We start from the raw sequence: 20,196 nt of genomic DNA, 5'->3' as shown, positions 1-20,196 counted from the left end.
TACATGTAATACATAGTTACCACATATTAAAACTCTTTAACGCTGAAGAAAAATGTATTTTAATATGACTGAAAACAACATTATCATTATTGTGATTTAAAATGTAGAGTAAAATATAAATGAATTAATATATGGAATTTTAAACAGCCCAGCTTCAAACAACACAGGTTACTATTTCCGGTCTGATCGTCGGAGCCCAAACGGTTAACACCTGAGTCCTGTTTCTGGCCAGCAAATCACAGAGAGCCTCTCTCATGACGTCACGGGGGCAGATAAAAGGGAAAAGCAGAAGAAGGCGCAGTCCGCTGATGATCGGACGCCTCAGAGAGAGATCGGCGCGAGGACAGGTGAGTGTAACCGCTTCTTAGCGTCGTTACCTGATTATTAGAACAACCGTCAGGACCGAGAGGTTTATGGGGACCAGAAAGTGAGTTCCGGTGTTTAAACTGCTGTAAATGCCAAACTGATCGCTAACATTACGTCATGATTTTGGCTGCAGCTGCTCCATTCTGCACCTGCGTAACGACCTAGTAGAAAAGCGCTGTATAAGAAGCAGTCGTATGACGTCATTCTGAGCCAGCGGTCCAGTCAGAAAATGCCGTTTATGCAGGCAGCAGCTCAGACTCTCTGATCACATGCTTCTGTGATTATTGATTATCACAGATCAGCACACAGTCATCAGACTGAATCTGACCACGTGATCCTCACAGCAGAGTCTTCTTCTTCTTCCTTTTCAAATCAAACAGGACTCAGTTTTATTTGAACCAAAGAAGAAGGAAAAATTCTTTCTTTTCAGTGACCCACGAACGCACCATCCTGACTGTGTGTGTGTGTGTGTGTGTGTGTGTGTGTGTGTGTGTGTGTGTGTGTGTGTGTGTGTGTGTGTCAGACCATGCTGTGTGTGTTGGTGTGTGTGTTGTTTCTCTCGGCTCTCGTCCACAGCGGGCCAGCCGTCAGCAGAGCGTGGCGCTCCGATGACCTGCAGCAGGAGCTGGACCCTGAAGTGGACATGAACATTGTGAGTTTCCATCACCTTTGGAACATTTGGTCGTGTCCAAATTCATGGGCTGCATCCTCCTGAGGCCGCGTCTGTAGGCTGATTACGTCACAGCGACACGCTGTGTAAATCGGTTTGGCTGAGAATAAAGTCACAGTTTTGACACAGCTGAATAAACATCAAACAGAAAACTATTTAAACAGAAGGTGAGACGGTCGAAGATTTACGCCAGTGTCCTGTTATATTTTAGATAGCAAGGAGCAGACGGCCGAGTTTATTAAACTCCACCGAGACAGCGGTGACGCTAAGCAGAAGGCTAGACCGTCCTATTTCACAGCTGCTCACTTCCGGCCTACCCGACCTTCTGAGGACCCGGCCCACGTAGACCGCGAAGGCCGGGTCCTCAGGAGGATGCCGCCTATAAATTTGGACATGTCTTTTGAGTGAACCTCTGACACAGGAAGCTCTAAACCTGCAGTTCCTCCAGCGTGCACCGAGGCTCCAGTAGTCAGTCTCATAGACTCCCATGTTAAAACTTTACTTCCTGTCTGTGACGTCCGTGCTGGGCGGAAGCATTTCAGTCGCCATGCTGCGATGTGTTCGGGTTCTCTGCTCCTGCTCGCTGCTGTTTGTCTCAGAAACTTCATTGAAACAGTGTAATTGTTAGAGCAGCGTGCACTCTGACCTCACTCTGACCTCGTCGTTACAAACCATGTTTAATATGAACGCCAACAACAGGAACGGGAGCTTCATGGCAGGAAGTGAGGAAAGGGTCTGCGGGTGTTTCCAGGATGTCACTGTCATCTCTCTGTCCTTTCACAATAAGAGCCCTGACTCTTCGCACAGTGGCCTCAGTTGATGGACTCTGAACGATGAGCTCAGACTGTTTGTTCACTGCAGTCGCTGAACTCTGACCGTCTGACTCATCAGGCTGTAGGAAGACATCAGCTGTAACTGTTGACCCGTGACCCTAGGTTACCATAGCGATATGGATATGAAAATCTCCTCGTGATGTCCTGACAGAAATGAGTCGGTGTGAGCGCCGTCTCAGATTCATGTCAGAGTCAGTTTGTAATGCTGACTTTGATAAACGCTCGCAGCATTTCTGTGTAGCTTGGACACTCGGGACCTGGCGTCATCACGTTGTCATACAGGTGAGCTGTTTGTACTGAAGCCTGCCTTCACCTGAGCTGTCAGACACACCTGTAACTCTGGAAAGAATCAGAGAGATGCAGCTGATGGAGCTGAGAGCAGCGTGGAGGACCTGACGAAAACTCCCTGACCTTTGATTGGTTAAAGGTGAATGAGCTGGTCTCTGTGCTGCAACAGAAACACGCCTTCATCAGGTAACCTGTAACTTTGCACCTGCAAACCGCCACGCTGGTCTGCAGTAAGTGGAACGTAACCAACCAATCACTGATAATCACTGCGACTGTGCATTGATTGGTCAGTCACATGACTGCAGCTCTTGCATTTTAGACAAAGTAAACTTTGCAGGTCACGGGCATTGAGATTGCACAGGGTCTTTTATTTTGAAATTTCACAGGGCTCTCAGCTGTTTCTGACTTTAATTTCACATTCAGCGGATACACTGCAGTGTCATCACATCGTTTAAAAGAAGCAGCGTCCTGCGGTGCACTTGTGTTAACGGTCAAATAACCTGAGAAACGAGGTGAGCGCCAGTGATCTGAGAGACAGGCGACGGCTGGTATCCAAGGAGACGGCTGATATCCAGTGAACATCTCGGCTCACGTTACTAAGCCCCGCCTCCCCACACAGGGAGGAGAAGTTTTTCAGAGACCGCACTTGGACCCAGGTCCCAGTTGCGGGTCTTTGATTCCCACATCATGGTCTTGCAGGCACAGCGTCAGGTCATGTGATATGTCGTGTTTATTACGATTTTTCTTGTCTCTGCTCTGTAGTTTTACACACTGACCTCACTGTTTGAAACGTCCACATTAACGTGTGCGTGCGTGTGTGTGTGTGTGTGTGTGTGTGTGTGTGTGTGTGTGTGTGTGTGTGTGTGTGTGTGTGTGTGTGTGTGTGTGTGTGTGTGTGTGTGCGTGTGTGTGTGTGTGTGTGTGTGTGTGTTCAGACAGAGATCATCCGGAGGTGGGGTTACCCAGCAGAGGAGCACCAGGTGCTGACGGAGGACGGGTACATCCTGGGCGTGAACAGGATCCCGCAGGGACTGAAACCCTCCAAAGGTCAGGCGGAGGCTCTTCCTTCTCTGTGAGCACATTTGGTTACGGTGCAAACAGGAAGTTTTGCCATGTCATCGAGCTTCACTTCCTTTTTACAGCAGTCCTGATGAACTTTGTCCTGAAGTGATTCACGTGATCTTTCGCCTACATTCACTTGACCTTCCTCTTCTCCCTTTAACGTCATGCTGGGTCTGAATCCAGATGTGGCTCTGTAGAAACCTGGCGTCTGTTCCTGGCAGGTTTGATTTGACGGTTTGTGGTGTCCTGCAGGTGTGAGGCCGGCGGTCTTCCTCCAGCACGGTCTCCTGGCTGCAGGCAGTAACTGGATCACCAACCCACCGACCTCCAGCCTGGGCTACGTGCTGGCGGACGCGGGCTACGACGTGTGGATAGGAAACAGCCGCGGAAACACGTGGTCCAGGAAACACCGCACGCTGAGCCCGTACGAGGACGAGTTCTGGAGGTTCAGGTACCCGCCCCGCTGTCCTTTCACCTGCGCAGGTGTCAGCGAGCATTAACATGACAGAGCTCTGGTGTTTGTCTGTGCAGCCACGATGAGCTGGCTCTGAAGGATCTTCCAGCTGTGGTCGACCACATCCTGAAGGTGACTGGCCAGGAGCAGATCTTCTACATTGGACACTCTCAGGGAACCACCATAGGTGCTTTTACTTTGAACTGCGGAGGTCCTGATTTCTGTCCCTAACAGGCTTCCGTACATGGAATTAATCTTCTCTTCGTTTCCAGCATTCATGGCGTTCTCCACGCTGCCAAAGCTCGCCAGCAAGATCAGGCTGTTCTTCGGATTGGCTCCTGTGGCCACTGTCGCCTTCACGGGCAGCCCCATGGCCAAACTGTCCTTCCTGCCCGACGCCGTCATCTGGGTACGAACCAGTCACGTGACCACCAGCTAGTCGTGTTCTCGTCGTTTGTCTGATCGCCGTCACATTTACAGAGTCAATAAGCTTTGTCTTGTTGTTTCTTGTTGGCCCCACAGGACCTGTTTGGGAGGCGGGACTTCCTGCCCCAGAGCGCGATGATTAAATGGTTGGCCGAACACGTGTGTGCGAAGCATCTTCTCAGCGAACTGTGCGGGAACATCTTCTTCGTCCTCTGCGGCTTCGATGAGAAAAACCTCAACATGGTTCGTGTCTCGCTGGGAAGCAGGTGGTGACCGAACGGGCACACCTGGACGTTAATCAGAAACATCTGAAGTTTTCTGAAGATAATTAGAGTCAGAGCTGTTTGTGATGAAGGCCACATGGCTGTGTTTCAGACTCGGACTCCGGTCTACACCACTCACTGCCCGGCTGGGACCTCAGTCCAGAACATGATCCACTGGTCCCAGGTAACACACACACTCATACCTGCCTGTGAGTACATGTGGGGACCTTGATGTTGCTCTGCAAATACAGCCCACAGTGTGTGTCCACAGTGTGTGTCCACAGTGTGTGTCCACAGTGTGTGTCCACAGTGTGTGTCCACATGCCACCTCTTGGTTTGTGTTTAATGTTTTTGGTTCAGTAAACGAGAGCTCATTTGAATATTTCATTTTGTTCTTTGAGAAATGCTCACACGGATTATTATTCATTGCTTTTAATATTGATTGGCTGAACCTGGGTCACATGACCCTGTTTTATATTTAGTACACTATTATTGGTACTTCTGCAGCACAGTGGTTAACACTGTTGCCGCACAGCAAGAACGTCCTGAGTTCAATTCCACCTTCAGGCCGGGGTCTTTCTGTGTGGAGTTTGCGTGTTCTCCCCGTGTTTGCGTGTTCTCCCCGTGTACTCTGGCTTCCTCCCACAGTCCAAAGACACGCAGTTAGTGGGGATAGGTTAACTGATGAATCCAAATTGCCCATAGGAGTGAATGTGAGAGCGATTGTGTGTTGGCCCTGCGACAGACTGGCGACCTGTCCAGGGTGGACCCCGCCTCTCGCCCTATGACAGCTGGGATAGGCTCCAGCGACCCTGAAAAGGATAAGTGGAAGCGAATGGATGGATTATTGGTACTAATTTTTGTAGCTTTCATTCTGCTCTGGTGTGCCTGTACATGGGGCAGGTGTTAATAAAGTTTCCTGTATTCAGGCCGTCCACACAGGAAGACTGGTGGCGTTTGACTTCGGAGCAGCAGGAAACATGAAACACTACAACCAGGTGAGTCCACAGCACAGCAGGGACTCCTACAGACTCTGAAATATCACCTGGTCCCTCGCTTACGGTCTCCGTGTCCTCCTTGTGTCCCCTCTGCAGTCCACTCCCCCCGAGTACCGTGTCCAGGACATGAAGGTTCCCACCGCTCTGTTTTCAGGGGGACAGGATACGCTGGCGGACCCAAAAGATGTGGCAGTCCTCCTCACTCAGGTGAGCATTACCTACGAGATTTATTCACATTAGGCGATGATGGAGTACAGCGGGGGCGTGTCCTCGAATCTGATCATTAATGAAACAGGTGGAGGGGCCAGCCCGGATAACAGCTGTGTGTCTGCAGGTCCCTAACCTGGTGTACCATCAGCACATTGAGCACTGGGAACATCTGGATTTCATCTGGGGGCTGGATGCTCCGGAGCAGATGTTTCCTGCTGTGCTGAAGCTGCTGCAGGAGTACCGATAGAGGGCGAGAGCAGCGGACGCCGCCCGCTGCAGCGTGGTTTATGGTTTTATGGAGACTGAGTTTTGACACTTCTTCCTGCAGCAGGATGTTTCTGTCCCGCCCTCCCTGCCTGGACCTGTCATATCACCTGCAGCTTTAAAGGCGATCGAAGCACGCTGCTGCATGTTTAAATGAACAGTCACTCTGAAGCGTTTTCATGGACCGCGTTCTCCTGCAGTTTGACTCACTTCTGCTGGGAACCAATGAGAGAGCAGCGTTGTCACGCTTCAGGTAACTATTTGTGTCACAATCTAACATTCAGCGTGTGAACAGGTCGCACGGCGAGCCCCGGGGTGCTCTGCTCAGAAGCAGCACGTCAGGTTGAATGTGTAGGACCAGAGCTGTGTGTTGGTCAGTGCAGCTTCTTTTTGCTACTTCCTGTTTTTAGCATGGAGACACTCGTCCTGAGGACAAACTGTGAAAATGTGGATGTGAGAATAAGAAGTGAATCTGCAGTTTCAGTCACCTGTGTGCGTTTTTTAACTTGCTGTGTAACCATTTTTACTCATTATGATGGTGTTTCCTAAATAAAACCATTTTACGACCACAGCTTGTTTTCATTCCTCCTTTTTTGTCTGACAGCTCTTAATTTGAAAGTTTTAGTAGTCGTGACCTTTACCATGGAAATCTGAAAGGTAAAGTAAAACAAACAGCTGGAGAGTTTCAATGTAGTTTACAAGTTTATTCAGAAATAAAAATGTTACTTTGAAATGTTTCATCACCCGCTTCATTTCATGTTGACACTTTTATTATTATTATACCTGTTCGTGTAACAGTCCCAAAGCACACCTCTGCTGACAGTATAAGAACTACAGATAAACGGCGAGCTCTCAAATACTGTTGCCTAGCTTAGCACAAAGATTAAAAAATGAGGCAAAGCTATTAGCAAAATGTAACGTAAAGATGGGGCGAGAATTTCTAAAGTTTGTTTTTTCTTTTTAGTTGATAAATTGCAACATTCAGTTAATTTTATGTCTTACAAAACAAGAAAAATGACTGTTAGCCTAGCTCGGTACAAAACCTGGAAGTGGAAACTAGCTTGTAGCCCGACAGGTGAGTGGTTAGCAAAGAAAACGCTGCATGCTAGGAGGTCTCTCTGAGATGCTAGCATCGTCAGCATAGAAGGCGGAGGAATCGGGTGTTGGCGCCCCCTGCTGTCCGCATGAATGAAAACTTCATTCCGTCTTCCTCAGCATGTTGATGATCTTTTGGAACTTGAGTCTGGTGGCAATGTCCAGCGGGGTTTCTCCGTTCTGTAAAAGCAGACACACGTGTTATCGGGTCACGGAAAGCGTCTTGTCACGGCGTGCTGCGCGTCTGTACGCACGTTATTCTTGATGTTGGGTTTGGCGTTTCGTTGCAGCAGCAGAGGAACCAGGCGATGACTTTTTCTCTCACAGACGTAATGAAGAGCCGTGTTCCCCTTCTGCACACAAAACACCTTTTTACTGTCAGGAAGTGGCCTGAGATTTTCAAATTAAACCGCGTTAAGCTCCTGTTCACGCACGTAGTCGACAGCGTCGACGCTGACGTCAGTGCTCAGCACGGCCTCCATCAGAGCCACGTTCTTCCTCTGTTTCTGCAGCTGCAACACAGAAACACCGGTGAGCAGATCAGACTGTGCTTTACCTGTATGATGTCACACTGAGAGAGACTGCTGATTGGCCGTACCATGATGAAGTATCCGAGCAGCAGGATGGGCATCAGGATGGTGATCATCAGATAATCCAGCAGTGAGAACGTCCTCTTGGAGGCGTAGTGGAGACACGTCCTCTGTTTCTGATGTGTGACACACACACACACAGATCAGTAACACAGCTCGCTAACCAACATGATGACATCATCAGGGAAAGGCACCTTATTGGTCAGCTGGCTGTTGGCCTTGTTGTCCAGCAGGTATGTGACCGCATTCAGGTGACCGTGGCGGCAGGCAGCAATGAGGGGTGTGTCCCCGGTGTGCACCTCCTGAACATTCAGGTGGGCGGGGTCATTTTTCAGGAGGAAGTACAACTTACGGACGTCGCCCTCGTACGCTGCCTGGCAGGCCGGCTGAGGAGGAATTACATGAGTTAAGCTCCTTATCAGCTGATCAGGAACAGCCCGGTCCGTCCAGTTTTCCGCTCCTATCTCACTCACTCAAGCTCCTCCCCTTTTAAGACCGCTTTCTTCTGATTGGCTGATTCTCAACATGTAAAAAATTAGATCCCACCAGTTTCTCATTATTATTATTGTTATTATTATTTCAATAAAACGATTGTGTAACATTTGCTATCTTGATTTCTTCTCATTTTCCTGTTTTTGGTAGTTTTCTGAATATTTGCAGTCATTTTCTCGCAGTGTGTTGCAGTACTTGTGTTGCTGTGATATCCTTGCAGTACTGCAGTCATTTTCGTGTCTGTCTTCATATTTGTTGTCGGAGTGACGCCAGGTCATTAAACTTCTACCTGTCTGTTTGTTTCAAGTGAAGCTTTACCTGAAACTCAAGTGTGTGTGCAGGAGAAATCAGCCCGAACCGGAAGAGCGCGCATGAGCCTTTCGGAGTAAAGAGTTAAAACCAGGATTAAACGTGTTTGTTTAGCAGAGAAAAGAGGGAAACAAAGCGCGCTCTTACCTCCGAGTAAACCATCCCCATGACGGCACGAACACACCTGAGCACGTCATGGTCCGACACGTCAGCAATAACACATCCGGATCCATTTTCAGAATAAGAGTCTCTTGCTGTTTCACTTCATTCAGTTTATTACTAAACACACCAGAAAACGTAGCTGAGTCTGGACGGCTTCCCGTTTCCACGTGACACTCGGAGGGCGCGCACGTGATCTCATGTGGTCTTTTCTTCCCAACAGAAGAACTTTTGCTTCATTGTCAGACCCGGTGCTTTTATTTTGTAGGCTGCAAAGAGAACTTTGTGTACTTTACCTGCTGATGTTGAGACATCAGAAAGAGCCCGAGGCACAAAGGAGGAGGAGCAGGAGGAGGAGCCGAAGGAGCAGGAGGAGGAGCCGGAAGAACAGACAGGCAGATAAACTCAGAGCATCACCAAGCGGTTTGAATGTTTTCATATGAAATCAAACTTGAAAACATCAGCAGTGATTATCAGAGTCCAGAAGAGGGCGATAAACATCCGCACACACCTGATCACAGGTGCTCTCGGACCCTCGCTCTGCACCGCTCCACTTCCGGTGAGACCCGCTGTGATAAAGGCAACATGTCGAGCTTTAAAGCAGCTCTGCTCAGAAACATTTGAAACGGTGTCCTTTATTCTGAAAGAGTCTCACCTGCTGTGCTGAAGGTGTTTCGGATGGTTTCTGTTGCTGAGGCCCCGGATGTTCTGTGATGGATGTCTGTCACAAACAATCTGTTCGCGTCATTATTATTGATGACATCATTTGATTATGTTTGCCGGGTCTCTGTCTGAGTGAGACCTCTCGCTGTTCTCCTGCTCTCTGTGGGGGCTTTCTGCGCATGTGCACAGAGGTCACACCCGCCGCGGTGACACCGTAAAGTGCGAGTGAGTCATCTCGATCTCAGAGACGATCTCTGCGGCTACCATCTCCGCGGGTAGTTGGTGTGGAGCGGCGGCATCCTCCGGAGCTTTCATCCGTTTCTCACATCTGTCCCGCAGCTGGACCGGTCCGCACCGCCCTGGATCCGGTTCATCCTCCGCCGCCGGGCTCCATGTGTGATCGCGGGATGCAGCCGGACTGCGGGCTGAACGCCGACACCGAGCCGGTAAATCAATCATTTTCTTTATCGAGCTGATCAGGACCTGTAGACGTCATCATCAGGTGAAAGCAGCTGTTTCCAGATGTTTTCATGCTAAAGTTAAAACAGGGCTGTCTATTGGTTCCCCAGCAGCTCATTTTTAAACCAATCACTAATCAGTGAACCTGCTGATCAGCCTTTGGTTTATCGATAAATCTTGTAATGACATGTTGAAGCCTTCAAACTTTAGTTTGAAAGTCTGTGACGTAGCAGATAAAGACTGTCAACTTTTATTTTGAAAATAGAGACTCAATGAACCCAAAACAAAGAAATAAAAGTTTAATTTTTAATTTCAGTCACTGAGCTTTTTTAAAACAAGCTTTTATTTTGAAAAATAAATCAATTAATTGATCTGCTAATTGAGGTGTGTCCAGCTGTGACATCACAGCAGCCTGAAAGCAAACCTGTGTTTAGGTTTACATCTAGATTTAAGGCGCTCACAGACATGTCCACCTTAAATCACATGTTTCAGGGGACTCCATGCAGGTGTTCACCTTTAAACACCTGCATGGCATCATCATCATCGTCGTTGCTGTCAGGTTACCTCAGGTCGTCTGCAGGTGCCGATGTGTCGCCGCTGGCTCGTCAGCACCTGAACGATCTGAATGAGGCCGAGCTGGTTCAACTCGTCACACCTGCGTTACAAGCACTGAGTTCTGATTGGCTGACGGAAACGACGCCGACAGGTCTGATGTGTATCAGCTGATGTGAGCGGAGTCAGGAGCAGTTCAGTTTGATCCTCAGACACAGAGACGAGTTTAACTGGCCCAGGTGGAGGTGAGTCCCTCGTAACCTGCGACAGGCTCTCTATACCTGCCCATGAGGATCCCCTGGATCAGGGCCTCCTCTCCTCCAGGTGTTCACCTGCTGCAGGTGAGCCTCCAGAACTGATCCAGGACTGCCGTCAGACCAATATGGAGGACTTTGAGCTTCTGCTGAGCGTAATGGTAGGATGGACAGTTGTGGGGCTGGAGTCTCACCTGTGAATGGTTATAAATGAAAATCGGGGCGAGTTTGTTCTTTCAAAGCACTTCCAGCCAGGTGCAACTGTTGCCACGGTGACAGTGGCGTGATCAGAGCTGTTTGTTTGGACACAGAAGCTTGTGAGGAGTGGGAGCTCGCCTTGTCTTCATCGGTTTAAGAGCGGCTGAGTCACCTCATGGTTAGTCGCTGGTTGCCACGGTAACTGTGGACCAAGCTGAAGGACAGGCAGGCATGATGATGATGATGATGGTGATGAGGGGCTGATGGGAAATAAAACAGCTTTAAAGGAACATTCCCCCCATATGTGGCGTTTCAAAGCTGCTCATCTTGTTTTTCCGTCTCCCCCGCAGTGAAGCATCATGGGAGGTGGCAGATGGACGAGCCGGCCGTGGGCCGACCAGTGACACGCACACGCTGAGACACACACACACACACACACACACACACACACACACACACACACACACACACACACACACACACACAATGGAACAAGGCTTCAGCTTAAACACATTGGTAAGTACTGAGTGTGTGTGTGTGTGTGTGTTTTACTGATGCTGTGGGGACCCACACGTGTTCTTGTTACTCACAATGTGGGGACAGAAAAACACGCATCATAACAGCTTTACAACACAACAGTGACACGACTGCCAGCACGCGCTGAGGTCTACAACGACTGCATCATTTTACCTGGATGCTGAAAATCACGTCTCTTACTTTATTTTTGTCATTTAATTATTTAACTAAAAATGAAATAAAATGAAACGAGTGTGATTAAAAAAGTGAAAGAAAAAAAAGAGTTGTAATAAAATAAAATTACATATAAAATCAGAATCAGATTAGAATAAAATTAGAAGTAAAAGACAAAATGCTTCCTGATCAGTAAGAACAAAGTTTTATATAAAACATCAGATCAAAGGTGAGACAGAGTGGGGTTGTTTCTGTGTCGGCTCGGTGCACAGAGGTCTTCTTATTCTCGGCGCTCCGACTGGCGCCGTCATCTTAATGAGCTGAGCAACAAACGCTGCATTCAGGCTCCCAGCGGGGACGGGAAATCTCAGTTTCCTGCCTGAAAAACACATCAGCTCAGCTGTGACGCCATTCAGAGTTTTTAATGTCGGTTAATGAGTTTCGTGTCCTTAAGCTCGTCACCTGCTATTAAACAGAACACACTTTTAAAATCTTTCACTGAGATATTTTATTTTACTTAGTGGTCGAGCCGTAGAGAAAGCCTCCTCAAACCCGGGTCTCTGAGGGACACGGGTCTCTGAAGGGTCGTTCTGAGCATCGATGACCGTTCCAAACTGAAATCATTGGTGCTCATGTTGATGTTTTTAGAGGCTGCTGCCATCTTTGCTCTTCTCTGACAAACACTTTCTTCCACAGAAGAAGCTGGCAGCAGAGCCCGACTACACAGACGTGTCGCTGACGGCGGCGGAACGCGTCCGAGCGCTGGGGAAGATGGGATGCTGCGTGGAGATCAACGAGGACATCGCGCCCAGACGCTACTTCCGCTCGGGCGTGGAGATGGAGCGCATGGCGGCGGTTTACCTGGAGGAGGGCAGCCTGGAGAACGCCTACGTCCTCTACACCAAGTTTATCACGTGAGGCTTAGTGGCGTTGGGGGCAGGGCTGCTTGGTGTTTCGCACAGCATGTGATGTGACGGCCGCTGTCTTTCAGTCTATTTGTAGAGAAGCTGCCCGCTCACAGAGACTACCAGCAGTGCACTGCCATCCCCGAGAAACACTTCATCATGAAGGTAACAATCGTTATGAACTTCCTGTTTTATTTTGAAGACGCTCACCTGCCTGCTCTTGAGCCACTTCTACTTCCTGTCTTTGTTTGTTTCCCCACCAGCTGCAGACAATCACCCAATCAGCCTGTGTGTTATCACTCCCAGCTTCCTGTTGCTCAGGTTGTTGCTCGCTGTGCTGCAGCTTTCCCCTCACCTCCTCCTGTAAGTGTTTTAGGTCGCTCCAGCTAGCAGCTGTTAGCTTCCTTTGGCCTCTGATTTCTCCAGGTAGCTCCAGCTACATCCAGCTAGCTCCTGCTGCCATGCTGGTTTAAAATCTGGCTCGATGGTTGTAACTCATCATTTGAGATGTGGTGGTTTGTCCTCAGATGTCGGTAGATATTCTCCAGGCTGCTTGTCGTTAGCAGTTTGTGGACAACACAGTGGCAGTTAGCTTCTGTTAGCGCTATGATGCTCGTCTTTCTCAGAGCAGCCTTCAGTCTGTCGCTCTTGTCTGAGTTGTTTTCCACGCTAGCAAATCTCCAGATCTGTGGGCCTGTTTCTTGTTGGTACTTAACAACCTTTGGTGCATCGATTCTGCCCATGAAGAGGCTTCAGCTGAGGCTTCAGGCCAGACTAACCATGCACTGTTTATTTTTTTAATCTTGGGATGTGGTGGAGTTTTAAAAAGTCAGGCTCAGAGTTGACCCAGGATTAAACGCTGTGCACTGCTGACACAGATCTGGCTCATACATCGAGTCTGTGGTTTGTTAGCAGGATGATGGAGATGTCACTCCACATGTTTAACACATGAACAAGTTTCCAGATCTCCTGCTCGATTTGTGCTCGGGGATGTTTCGACTGAGATCCTGTTGGCTGAAGCTGGTGGGCGGGGTGTTAGTGTTCAGGTGAGAGTGTCTGGTGGGTTGGAGCTGAGACAGATACTTGTTCGTTAATCAGCTGGCTTAAAAGTGCCGTGTTAGTCGCTGCGAGCAGGCTCGCCGCCGTCGTGTAGAAACATCTGTCCTGATGCGGAGCTCACGCTTTCACGGCTGCGTCAGAAAAGTCACGACCGTTTTTATCATGGTAGAAACACGAAAGTTTTCATCCCTGGAAGATTCTAGAAAACTGATCGTGCAGCAGAAACATCAGGAAACATCTGGAACTCGTGCAGTTGCCACAGCTGGAGCTTAAAGAGCAGAAACATAACAGCTGGATTTCACTGAACTTTAAAAGTTGAATTTCTGGGTATCGGTCTGGGAGATGGCGGGCGAGGGCGACCATTTCCGCCCGTCTCGTCGTATTTGTTCCTTCCTGTTTTTGTTTTGAGCGCGTGTGTCAGCGTTTCCTTGGTTTATTCTTAAATGTGATGTTTCTAAGTAGGCGACACAATGGTGGCTGACGTAGTTAAACTCGTTCATCGGTGTAAAGTTGGCTCGGCTGGTGGAAGACGTTTTTATAAGTGGTCGCTGGACGTCGCTGGAAACGTGTCCAGTCCTTAAACCAGACTTCAAATCTTTGTCTTGTTGTTGTGGCTGTGAAGGACTGCCTCCATCTGGCCCCTCCCCCTCATCACGCCAGCCCTACATCATGAATCCTCCTGAGTCCAGGTGGACCCAGAGTGACCTCTGTAAAGTCACACTCGTACATTTATGCTGTTTTTGGTGCTCCAGCTGCGGTTCCTCAGGTGTTCCTGCTGCAGAACCACACCTGGTTCTGGTCCTGGTGTCTTTGCTGTGACCTGTTCTGTCTATGCAGAAACTTCAGGAGGTGGCGTTTCCCCGTAAAGACGAGCTGAAGAAGCGCCTGGAGGAGAAATACAGCAGGGAACACAGCGAATACCTCAGAGCCCAGGTGAGTGAGTTTTCACAGTATTGATAATTGATCAGAGGAGCGCTCGGTATGGGAACGATCCAGGGGAACGGCCTCTGCGCGGTGAGTCCATCCCACCTGTCTTTCAGGTGAAGGTTAGGGTGTGACACGCCTGTCAGAGGTGACCTCCTACAGTGATGTTCAGACTAGTAGTCGTTTATTTTAGGTGAACTCGCCGCAGCCACCTGTACGAGCTCATCTTTGTTTCCTCAGAGCCAGGCGGCGGTCGTGGTGCACGGGTGTGGCCAGCAGCTGCAGCAGCTGTCCCTATTGGACGAGGACAGGAGAAGGTTCCTGCTGCTGGAGGAGGAGAGGCAGCGCGTCGCCGCTCTGCGACGCATGCAGATTGAATCGGAACAGTTTCGCTACTTCGAGGACCAGCTGAGACGCCAGGAGCTGGCCAATAAGAGAGGAGTGGAGGCGGAGCAAAAGGTAGCGTATTCTTCATAGTACAGGCTTAAGGAATTTCTCGCTGGCTTAATCTTCTCGACGCGGAAGCTGCGTCGATGTTTTGTTTCATACTGCAGTGCCTTTGGCAGCAGGACAACCTTCATGTACGGACCTGCCTCGTCCACAGGGAGCAACACTAGCTAACGTTAGCCAGCATTAGCTTACAAAGAGAGTCCAGTAAATGACCGGCTCAACACAAACTAACACTCGTGTCTCATTTTGACGTTAGAACTAGCTAAAGCTAACCAGCTAGCTGGTGTTAGCAGGGAAGCTAAGGTCGACCAGCTTTACACTCAGGATTAAACTCTAACCTGACTCTGAGCTAACGTTAGCCTGCCTACTAACAGATTAGCTTGTGAAGTACTGGTGTACTGTAATACTGGCTCAGACTACCGAGTACTGTGAGTACTGTGTAGTTTGACTGTGTCTTTCATGTTTGTGTTGCAGGTTCAGACCAAAGTGCCTGAGGTGACAGACGGCTCCCGTCTGTCCCAGCAGCCAATCAAAAACAGCATACGATCCCTGGGGGCAGACCCTAACAGAAACAGACTGCCTGCCCCTGTGAGCCAACCCGCCGCCACGCTGGCTGGAGTACAGAGTCAGTACACAGTCACTCCGTTTACCTGCGTTTACTGCGTACCTGTCGTATGCGGTGCAAAAGGTTCAATCAGACCTCCACACAGACGTTACGCCCTCTTAAACCAGGTGTGTTTGTGTACAGGTGAGAGGGTGGAGGGCCTGAGGCGAGTCCTGATTCCCAAAGGGCTGACTCAGAGTTTCCTCTCGCTGGCCCGGTCAAACACGGCCAGAGGAATCGAGACCTGCGGCGTCCTCTGCGGACAGCTGGTGAGCGAAACGCACGTCCTGTCCCGCCCTCACCCATTTTCAGTCATATACCACCAGCCAAGCCCCGCCTCTCTCTCATTCTCAGACGCACAACGAGTTCACGCTGACTCACGTCGTAGTCCCCAAACAGACCGCCGGCCCGGATTTCTGCGACATGGAGAACGTGGAGGAGCTGTTCAGCTTCCAGGATGAGCATCACCTGCTGACGCTGGGCTGGATCCACGTAAGCATGCAAGCTGGGGGGAGGGGCTTGGAGGAGGTCCTGGAGCTCCATGATTGGCTCTTGTAGAGATGCAGTTAACCTTCTTTGTAGCAACAGCAGTTTGTGAGAACAGAAACAGTGCGACACTAAAATAAACTGTAAGGTTACCCGTCTGGTTAATGTCCTCACAAATGCCTCACTCTGGGCCTCTTTTGGTGAGTGGTTTGGTATCAAGTCCCCACAAGTGCTGTAAGCGAGCACACGTTCCTGAGAAAACCAGCGTTTCTATCAAAATCGTCGACGACTGATTTAATAGTCGACGCGTCGTTTGAAGCTTTGTAAGATCCCAAAAGACGCAGGAATAAGTAGCAGGATTTAAGAGTGTAATAACGGACTGAAACAGAAGATGGCAGCACTGCATGTACAAGGATGCCAGCTGCCGTTAAACCCCGAAGAAGAAGAAGCTGTGTCCCAGAATTCATAGCGCAGCCCAGCTCAGTTTCCAACAATGGCGGCAGCTAGTTAGTTTTAATGTTACTCTTATTATTCTTTCTGGGTCACAAAATAAACGTTTAACATATTTTCAGGCGGGAATGTAGCTGTGTAAACCTCAAATATCGGCTCAGTTTATCAGGACACCACATATTTTCAAAAGCGCTCCGACGTTTTCGGAGACGTCTGTTACCCACTAGCTCGATAGCGAGCCGGGGGCTAGGTCACTAGCGCCGTGAGAACACCGGACTCCCGGCAAATTGTTTTCAAACCCACCGCAGTCTTTCACTACTCAGGTTAAACATGATATATGAGTCACTTAGATAACTTAAAAATGTTGTTGTTTGGCTTTTTTTTAGTATTTTATTTGTTCCTGAGTAAATCGGTTTGGCTGAGATTAAAGTTATAGTTTTTACACAGCTGAATAAACGTCAAGCAGACAGCTGATCATCAGAAGTGTGAGATGCTCAGAATATACTCCAGTGTCCTGTTATATTTTAGATAGCAAGGAGTTTATTAAACGTCACCGAAACAATCTGCAAATTTCATTAAAATTATAATATAATAAATAATATAATAAACTATCATCTTGTCTTTATTTTTAGTTAGCACCTTACACACTTAAAGCTGTAAGCTAATGATAGTTATATAAGAGCAGATGCTGCTGGTGCAATAAGCTGTACGTTTTACGTCCAATGGATGATGATGTGATTAGTCGACTAATCGCATAAATAATCGGTGAGTAGTCGACTATCAAAATAATCGTTTGTGGCAGCCCTACTTCAGTCAGGGTTGTAGTTCAGTGTGTGTGACCTCTGACCTCTGTGTTCAGACTCATCCCACTCAGACGGCCTTCCTGTCCAGCGTCGACCTCCACACTCACTGCTCATATCAACTGATGCTGCCGGAAGCCGTCGCCATCGTCTGCGCGCCAAAACACAACGAGTAAGTCTGTCACTGGAGCACGCATGTATGCCGATTTCCCACGAGGCCTTTCAGCCCGCTAATGTCGCTCCACCTGTCTCCCCCCCCAGCACAGGTGTGTTCAGGCTGACCAACCTGGGGATGTCCGAAGTTTCTGCCTGCAAGCTGAAAGGTTTCCATCCTCACTCCAAGGAGCCGCCGCTCTTCACGGTGAGACCCTCGCCGAGGTCGACCTCATCGTCAGGATACCGCGTCCTGTGTTCAGCCCCGACTCTGAATCACCTGTAACCCGTCCTCTTTTGTCCCCTCAGGTGTGCAGACACGTCGTGTTCAGGGACTTGCGGCTTAACCTGCTGGACTTAAGGGTTTAGACAGGAAGCACTGGCAGGCTTTTATTCTGAAGAGGAAACTGTGAACGCACCGCCGGTGTTTGCTGACACGTTGTGATGTCAAATTTACAGGAAACTTTTAACACTTTTAATTTTTGGTGTTTTTGTTGTTGTTTGTTTTGTTTTTTTGCTGCTGAGCCACTGCAGATGGGGGGGGTGATCTCAGGCCAGTGAGCTGCTCTGATTGGGCAGTTAATAAAAAGCTTACTGAGACATAACCTCAGCTGATGCTGCCGTCACAGCAGCGCTGTGAAAATGGCGTCTGCAGAGACCCAGATTGTGCCAAGTTCCAGCGTGGGCCAAGCTCCCGTCGAGGCGACTGCCAGCGAGCCGTTTGAGACGCAGTTTGATGTTTTTAAATGAAAGATGGACTGGGAGCAGACGTGAGCGAGTGCCTCGCCTGGAAAACGTGAACGTTGAAGCGTTGGCGCTCTCAAGGACGAAGTCTCTCCACGCTTCACTCAGACTAAAAATGACCTTTAACCGCCACAGCTTAGTTTCAGTGCTGAAATCCTGCTGCCATCTCTGACCCTGAATGCCTCGCGCGTCCACCTCTGAGCTTAAAGACAGGAAATCCTGATGTGGATTTCAGAATAAAACCTGAAGCTGCGCTGTCACCTGTGCAGTGTTTGCCCCGAGTCCTGCCTGTCAGGCCGCACCCGTCCTGCTGGGCCGCTGATCGCAGCGCTAAGGCGCCCCCGGTAGTCACCTGATATCCACCAAGCTTGGCTGTGACCTTACTTCCTGTTAGGCAGCTTCCCTGACACTCTGATTGGCTGTGGCGGTTCAGTCTTGTGAGGTTTGGTCAGAGGTGAAAGTCATTCTTTGAGCTTTTCGCTGCTGCAGATGTGAAACTGTGAGGAGACTCTTAACACTCTGTCATTTTAGGCGAGACCGTTCACGCCATAAGCTACTCTGACCTTTGACCTCGAGTGGGGTGCCATGTAAGGGGTGGCAGACAGCAGGGGGCGCTGCAGGCTCACCGGTGTGTGTCGTGTAACGCTGGCTGGCGTGGCGCTCACAGCGGGCCCTTTTAAACTTCTTGCAGATGAAATTATTTTCTGATGTTTCTCTCGTGGTGCGTTCAAAGCGCCCCGCAGCTGGAGGACTTCTCAGTGTGTGCGCCAGCAGATGTTTTCTTGTTGAGCTGTTGTGTGACTGTTTTTTGCTGATGACGTTTTGACAAACTGTGACCTGACTGCTGTTTTTAACTTTTTGGTAATAAAACACTCTGCTGCTCTAGCACCTGTATGTGTCTGTTTTTTGATTAAAAGTGTCTGAAACTGATCGCTCCACCCACCCACTCTGATCGCTCCACCCACCCACTCTGATCGCTCCACCCACTCAAACCCAGACTGCTCAGATCTTTAACTTCTCACACAAACTTGCTTTGAGAGGAAAAAGAAAGACGCAGTACCATCTTCAGGCTTTGTTTGGAGGATTTCTGCACTCTAACTGCGGCTCTGTGGGACAGAAACTAAACGGTGGCGATGGTTGGAGCCCTCCTGCTACGAAGTATTCGAGCATTTGGTGTGTGACTGAGGGGTGTGATGGCAGCAACCTGACACTAATACTCAAAGACACGAGCCCGTTTGTGAGCAGCGTCGGTTGCACTTGTTTAAAAACACTGTTCTTAGCGCTGCAGCAGCGAGTACAGACGCTCTCGTACAAACTCATCTCCCTCTGCAGGACCTGTGGAAGTCCTGCAGAGGGAGATGAGTTTGTACGAGAGCGTCTGTGTTAGGATCATCATCATTTGGTGATTCTGTTCTCAGACATGGTTAATGGACTGATTCTTATATAGCGCTTTTCTACTCTCCCGGAGTACTCAAAGCGCTCTATACAACATGCCTCATTCACACCCACTCATATACACGAGTGCAACCTAACCTGTATTCGCACGCATTCACACTCTGATGAACCTGGAGGGCAAGGCTACTTGGCATGCAGACTGGGGAAGCCAAGGATCGAACCACCGACCTTCCGATCAGCTGATCTGCTCTACCATCTGAGCCACAGCCGCCCCGACATGTGAAGCTAGAGACACCGGCAACCATGGTCAACTGTCTTCCAGGGGCCAGAGCTAAAACAATGTCGGACTCTGTAGTTTTCTCTGGTCCCCTCCCCAATCAGACCAGCAGTGACATGTTTAGCCGCATGTTCTCCTTAAACTGCTGGCTGTCTGAGTGGCGTCCCAGAAACGATGTGGGCTTCATAGATAACTGGCAAACCTTCTGGAGGAAACCTGGTCTTGTTAGGAGTCAAGTCATCTTTATTTATACAGCACATTTAAAAGACATCAAGTGTCGGCCAAAGTGCTGAACTGAGGGATGATATAATAAAAGAATTAAAGTAGAAAGAAAACATTTTAAAAAGGAATTGTAAGACACGTAAGAGTATATAGCATATAATGTACATGCAAATATGCACATACATATACAAAACTGTACACATTCACACACAAGCACACATATGTGAACATAACGTATATACACATGCAACATCATCCAATAAGATGAGAGACCAAATAGACAGAATAAAAAAGATATCAAAGAGATCCGAAAGCCTTGGAAAATAAGTAGGTCTTGAGATTCGATTTAAAGACTTCCAAGGATGAAGAGGATTTTATGAAGGGGGAAGACTATTCCAGAGTCTCGGGGTGGCAATGGAGAAAGCCCTGTCA

The 20,196-nt window shown here is 49.0% G+C and overlaps 3 protein-coding genes across 7 annotated transcripts; 2 read left to right on the top strand and 1 right to left on the bottom strand.

Annotated features, from left to right (window-relative positions):
• Positions 1-216: 216 nt before the first annotated feature.
• On the top strand, positions 217-6,405 carry lipf (lipase F, gastric type). The gene is made up of 11 exons (XM_085285554.1): positions 217-347; positions 890-1,018; positions 3,093-3,204; positions 3,472-3,670; positions 3,751-3,860; positions 3,946-4,082; positions 4,196-4,342; positions 4,475-4,546; positions 5,292-5,360; positions 5,457-5,567; positions 5,695-6,405. The coding sequence occupies exons 1-11, from the start codon at positions 255-257 to the stop codon at positions 5,815-5,817; spliced, it is 1,302 nt and encodes a 433-aa protein (XP_085141680.1). The 5' UTR covers positions 217-254; the 3' UTR covers positions 5,818-6,405.
• Positions 6,406-6,523: 118 nt separating this feature from the next.
• Positions 6,524-8,617, bottom strand: ankrd22 (ankyrin repeat domain 22). The gene is made up of 6 exons (XM_085285557.1): positions 8,468-8,617; positions 7,714-7,905; positions 7,528-7,635; positions 7,364-7,441; positions 7,184-7,282; positions 6,524-7,109 (listed from the first exon to the last, which is right to left on the bottom strand). Exons 1-6 carry the CDS (start codon positions 8,486-8,488, stop codon positions 7,032-7,034), a joined length of 576 nt encoding a protein of 191 aa, XP_085141683.1. The 5' UTR covers positions 8,489-8,617; the 3' UTR covers positions 6,524-7,031.
• A 322-nt stretch (positions 8,618-8,939) lies between these two features.
• stambpl1 (STAM binding protein-like 1) lies at positions 8,940-18,758 on the top strand. 5 transcript variants are annotated; one of them, XM_085285550.1, is made up of 12 exons: positions 8,940-9,038; positions 9,482-9,588; positions 11,992-12,209; positions 12,287-12,365; positions 14,097-14,192; positions 14,424-14,642; positions 15,108-15,258; positions 15,382-15,506; positions 15,592-15,729; positions 17,033-17,145; positions 17,240-17,334; positions 17,436-18,758. In XM_085285550.1, exons 2-12 carry the CDS (start codon positions 9,535-9,537, stop codon positions 17,471-17,473), a joined length of 1,326 nt encoding a protein of 441 aa, XP_085141676.1. In that variant the 5' UTR covers positions 8,940-9,038; positions 9,482-9,534; the 3' UTR covers positions 17,474-18,758. The 5 variants fall into 5 exon arrangements, with proteins under 5 accessions (XP_085141676.1, XP_085141675.1, XP_085141677.1 ...); XM_085285549.1 differs by having other exon boundaries at positions 8,944-9,038; positions 17,235-17,334; XM_085285551.1 differs by lacking the exon at positions 8,940-9,038 and adding an exon at positions 10,956-11,121 and having other exon boundaries at positions 9,199-9,588; positions 17,235-17,334.
• Positions 18,759-20,196: the final 1,438 nt, after the last annotated feature.

The sequence above is a fragment of the Mchenga conophoros genome, linkage group LG8, assembly GCF_057382185.1.
Source record: "Mchenga conophoros isolate Kocher_MC1m ecotype Shallow Benthic linkage group LG8, M_conophoros_male_GT1.1, whole genome shotgun sequence".
In the NCBI taxonomy this organism is placed as follows: Eukaryota; Metazoa; Chordata; class Actinopteri; order Cichliformes; family Cichlidae; genus Mchenga; species Mchenga conophoros.
The sequence above is the reverse complement of the archived record's forward strand: the minus strand, read 5'-3'. Positions and strand labels throughout refer to the sequence as shown.

What these genes read in the sequence shown, in the direction of transcription:
- stambpl1 (XM_085285549.1), top strand. Translation starts at nt 9,535, where the DNA reads ATGTGTGATCGCGGGATGCAGCCGGACTGCGGGCTGAACGCCGACACC. An exon ending in GCGAATACCTCAGAGCCCAG is followed by an intron (nt 14,193 to 14,423) that starts GTGAGTGAGTTT and finishes TTGTTTCCTCAG; the next exon opens with AGCCAGGCGGCGGTCGTGGT. An exon ending in TGCGCGCCAAAACACAACGA is followed by an intron (nt 17,146 to 17,234) that starts GTAAGTCTGTCA and finishes CTCCCCCCCCAG; the next exon opens with CACAGGTGTGTTCAGGCTGA.
- ankrd22 (XM_085285557.1), bottom strand. Translation starts at nt 8,488, where the DNA reads ATGGGGATGGTTTACTCGGAG. An exon ending in ACAGCCAGCTGACCAATAAG is followed by an intron (nt 7,636 to 7,713) that starts GTGCCTTTCCCT and finishes GTCACACATCAG; the next exon opens with AAACAGAGGACGTGTCTCCA. An exon ending in TGCTCGGATACTTCATCATG is followed by an intron (nt 7,442 to 7,527) that starts GTACGGCCAATC and finishes TCTGTGTTGCAG; the next exon opens with CTGCAGAAACAGAGGAAGAA.
- lipf (XM_085285554.1), top strand. Translation starts at nt 255, where the DNA reads ATGACGTCACGGGGGCAGATAAAAGGGAAAAGCAGAAGAAGGCGCAGT. An exon ending in AGAGATCGGCGCGAGGACAG is followed by an intron (nt 348 to 889) that starts GTGAGTGTAACC and finishes TGTGTGTGTCAG; the next exon opens with ACCATGCTGTGTGTGTTGGT. An exon ending in ACATGATCCACTGGTCCCAG is followed by an intron (nt 4,547 to 5,291) that starts GTAACACACACA and finishes TCCTGTATTCAG; the next exon opens with GCCGTCCACACAGGAAGACT.